The sequence below is a fragment of the Leucopleurus acutus genome, assembly GCF_964270905.1.
Source record: "Leucopleurus acutus genome assembly, chromosome: 5".
Taxonomy (NCBI): domain Eukaryota; kingdom Metazoa; phylum Chordata; class Mammalia; order Artiodactyla; family Delphinidae; genus Leucopleurus; species Leucopleurus acutus.
Genome location: NC_139147.1, coordinates 37,112,935 through 37,117,438, shown reverse-complemented (window position 1 = coordinate 37,117,438; position 4,504 = coordinate 37,112,935). Strand labels below are relative to the sequence as shown.

General features: G+C 34.3%; 1 protein-coding gene across 1 annotated transcript; it reads left to right on the top strand.

Annotated features, from left to right (window-relative positions):
• Nucleotides 1-2,900: 2,900 nt before the first annotated feature.
• On the top strand, nt 2,901-3,290 carry LOC309961950 (oligosaccharyltransferase complex subunit OSTC-like; the record flags this gene model as incomplete). Its single annotated transcript, XM_082839462.1, has 1 exon — nt 2,901-3,290. One exon carries the CDS (start codon nt 2,901-2,903, stop codon nt 3,288-3,290), a length of 390 nt encoding a protein of 129 aa, XP_082695588.1.
• Between the last annotated feature and the right edge of the window lie 1,214 nt (nt 3,291-4,504).

Genomic DNA, 4,504 nt, shown 5'->3' with positions numbered 1-4,504 from the left:
TGGTTTGTAGTTATAAATGATATCTCTTTACTTTAATCTATTGTGTATATGCTAATCAATACCTATTTGACTCTTCTTATTCTTTTTCCTATTTTTTCTCCCATGTTTTCTAAGTTGTGATATTTCTATTCAGAGAGACCCCGCAACATTTACATGTTATCCTTCCACATTTTCTCCACCTTTGTTTGTCTCAGGTAGTCATTAAATATAGTCAGTGATCATCAGCAATCTTTTGTCAAAATATTTTCCTTAATCTCTCAGGTGTATAGAGTCATTTGTTAAAAATAACAGGTAAAAATTATTGATAATTACTTTTTTGCTTGTTTTTCCTAGAATAACAGAAGCAGCCAAACCTGTGGTAGATGAGGTAGATGTCTTACTAGGTTTCCTAGATTTAAAGCTCACTTAAAAGTACTTAAAAGTAAAGTGAAGTTTTAAAAATAAGGTGTGCCCTTTATGTATTCTTTCTTTTCTTTATAGTTCAGAAGTGAACTATACTTTGCTGGTGTCTTTTTTCTCTTAAATCACCAAGGCTTCGTTGGAAACCTGTCATTGATACTTTCATCTAATCCTGAAACAGTTCTTCCATAAGACTATTACTTTTTGTTTTTTTACACTTCCCACGTCCCTTCCTTTCAATTCTGTTGTAGCTAGTGCTCCGACCCAGGAGGCCCTGGAATTATTCTGAGTATTTCTTCTCTCAAAATAGAATCCTCTCCATCCAGAAGTGACTTTAGTTGATGGCATTTATGTTCTTCAGTATAACCACATTCTCCTTTCTTTGACACTATGCTTGCCTCTCTGTTTTGTTGTGAAATTCTTATGTGGAACCAAACTTGTTAGTCTTTGCTGTTTATTTCCTAATGTATATATAAAATGAAAGCACATGGTTTCCATTATCTGTTACTCATGTTGTAGATTTGGGATGTTAGTAAATTTACTGGTATTCCTTTTTGGAAATACTCTAATTTGGAGGGTACATGGAGTTATTTGAATTGTAATAGTTATCTTTTCCTAACAGAGACCCTGCCATACAGAATATATTTAAATTTGGAAGGTAAAAGAGGAAAATTTGAGATTGCTAAGAGTTATAATCAATCAAGAAAGCAACAATTTAAAAGTCGAATTTTACACACCTAATAAGAGAAATGAATAAAAAAAAAACAAAGTAGTTATGATCACTAGACTTTGATAAATCCCCCCAAATTTTAAATGTCATCTTCTCATCATACATTAGTTTAGGTAGATAAGATTGAGGGAGGATTTAGAGAAGCAAATAAAACAATAATGTTTGGAAATCTAGGGTTTCAACACATAGTAAAACATTCATAATATCATTTATCTCATTTAAACTTTGTGCCTTTGATATCTATCTTGTCTAGTTATATTGTCACACGTTTCTTTTAAAACATATTTGTCAATTTTGTTTATCTTCTCAAAGAACCAGCTTTTAGTTTATTGATCTTTGCTATCATTTACTTCATTTCTTTTTCATTTATTTCTGATCTGATCTTTATGATTTCTTTCCTTCTGTTAATTTTGAGGTTTTTTTGTTTTTCTTTCTCTAATCACATTAGGTGTAAGTTTAGGTTGTTTATATGAGATTTTTCTTGTTTCTTGAGGTAGGATTGTATTGCTATAAACTTCCCTCTTAGAACTGCTTTTGCTGCATCCCATAGGTTTTGGGTCATCGTGTATTCACTGTCATTTTTTGCTAGGTAGTTTTTGACTTCCTGTTTAATTTCTTCATTGATCCCTTGTTTATTTAGTAGTATACTGTTTAGCTTTCATGTGTTTGTATTTTTTACAGTTTTTTTTTCCTGTAATATATATCTAGTCTCATAGCATTGTGGTTGGAAAAGATACTTGATACGATTTCAACTTAAATTTACCAAGGCTTGATTTGTGACCCAAGATATGATCTATCTTAGAGAATGTTCCATGAGCACTTGAGAAGAAAGTGTATTCTGTTGCTTTTGGATGGAATGTCATAAATATCAATTAAGTCCATCTTGTTTAATGTATCATTTAAAGCTTTGGTTTCCTTATTTATTTTTATTTTGGATGATTTGTCTATTGGTGAAAGTGAGGTGTTAAAGTCCCCTACTATGATTATGTTACTGTCAAGTTCCCCTTTTATGGCTGTTAGCATTTGCCTTATGTATCGAGGTGCTCCTATGCTGGGTGCATAAATATTTACAATTATTATATCATCTTCTTGGATTGATCCCTTGATCATTATGTAGCGTCCTTCTTTGTCTCTTATAATAGTCTTTATTTTAAAGGCTATTTTGTGTTATATGAGAATTGCTACTCCAGCTTTCTTTTGATTTCCATTTGCATGGACTATCATTTTCCATCCCCTCATTTTCAGTCTGTATGTGTCCCTAGGTCTGAAGTGGGTCTCTTGTAGACAACATATATATGGGTCTTGGTTTTGTATCCATTCAACCAGTCAATGTCTTTTGGTTGGAACATTTAATCCATTTACATTTAACTTAATTATTGATATGTATGTTCCTATTACCATTTTCTTAATTGTTTTGGATTTGTTATTGTAGGTATTTTCCTTCTCTTTTGTCTCCTGCTTTATCAAGAAATAAAGGGAGAAGACTCAAATTAATAGAATTAGAAATGAAAAAGAAGAGGTAACAACTGACTGCAGAAATACAAAAGATCATGAGAGATTACTACAAGCAACTGTATGCTAATAAAGAGGACAACCTGGAAGAAATGTAAACATTCTTAGAAAATCACAACCTCCAGAGGCTGAACCAGGAAGAAATAGAAAATATAAACAGACCAATCACAAGCACTGAACTTGAAACTGTGATTAAAAATCTTCCAACAGAGGGGGCATGTGGGACTGGCAGCCGACCGCTGCCCCTGCCGCCACCAACATGGAGAGTTTGTACTGCGTCCCATTCTTAGTGCTCAAATGTCCCAACCTGAAGCTGAAGAAGCCACCCTGGGTGCACATGCCATCAGCCATTATGGTGTACGCTCTGGTGTTGGTGTCTTACTTCCTCATCACTGGAGGAATCATTTATGATGTTATCATTGAACCTCCAAGTGTCGGCTCCATGACTGATGAACATGGGCATCAGAGACCAGTAGCTTTCTTGTCCTACAGAGTAAATGGACAGTATATTATGGAAGGACGTACATCCAGCTTCCTGTTTACAATGGGAGGTTTAGGTTTCATAATCCTGGACCAATCCAATGCACCAAACATTCCAAAGCTCAGTAGATTTCTCTTTTATTCATTGGATTTGTCTGTGTCCTATTGAGATTTTTCATGGCTAGAGTTTTCATGAGAATGAAACTGCTGGGCTATCTGATGGGTTAGAGTGCCTTTTGAGAAGAAATTGGTGGATACTGAATTTGCTCCTGTTAATGAAGTTTTAAAGGCTGTACCAGTCCTCTGATATGAAACATGGAAAAGGATGAAAAACAGCAGAAAAGAAGCATCTAGTGAAAACATAGGAAATGTGTTATAGCTTGGACTAGAATGTCTTCTCGGTATCAGAGACAAGCTTATCAGCATTTTTTCCTGATGGCCTATACTGACATACCAACGATGTTAAGTGTCATTTTCTTCTTCTTTTTTTTATTTCTTAAAGAAAATATACTTCATTTCTACAACTATAATATTGAATAAAGTGATTATTTTTTACAAACCCCTTAACATTTTTTGGAGATGACACTTCTGACCTTCAGAAATTAATGTAAAATCAGGAAGTGAGATCCCATAAGCTGAGAACTCTGGACAGCTGATCAGCTTTACCTGCGGTGCTTTGCCTTTAAACAGAGTGTGTGACAGTGCATCATTTCAGATACGTATGTAAGACTGTTACCTGAACAATAAGATGTATGAAAGGAACGGAAATAAATAATTTTTCTAATTAAAAAAAAAATCTTCCAACAAACAAAAGCCCAGGTCCAGATGGCTTCACAGGTGAATTCTATCAAACATTTAGAGAAGAGCTAACAGCTATTCTTCTCAAACACTTCCAAAATATAGCAGGGGGAGGAACTCTCCCAAGCTCAACCTATGAGGCCACCATCACCCTGATACCAAAACCAGACAAAGATGTCACAAAGAAAGAAAACTACAGGTCAATATCACTGATGAACATAGATGCAAAAATCCTCAACAAAATACTAGCAAACAGAATCCAACAACACATTAAAAGGATCACACACCATGACCAAGTGGGGTTTATCCCAGGAATGCAAGGATTATTCAATATGCACAAATCAATCAATGTGATAAACCATATTAAAAAACTGAAGGAAAAAAATATGATCATCTCAATAGATGCAGAAAAATACTTTGACATAATTCAACACCGATTTATGATAAAAAACCCTCCAGAAAGAAGGCATAGAGGAAACTTACCTCAACATAATAAAAGCTATATATGACAACCCACAGCCAACATTGTTCTCAAGCTTGAAAAATTGAAAACATTTCCACTAAGATTAGGAAGAAGACGAGGTT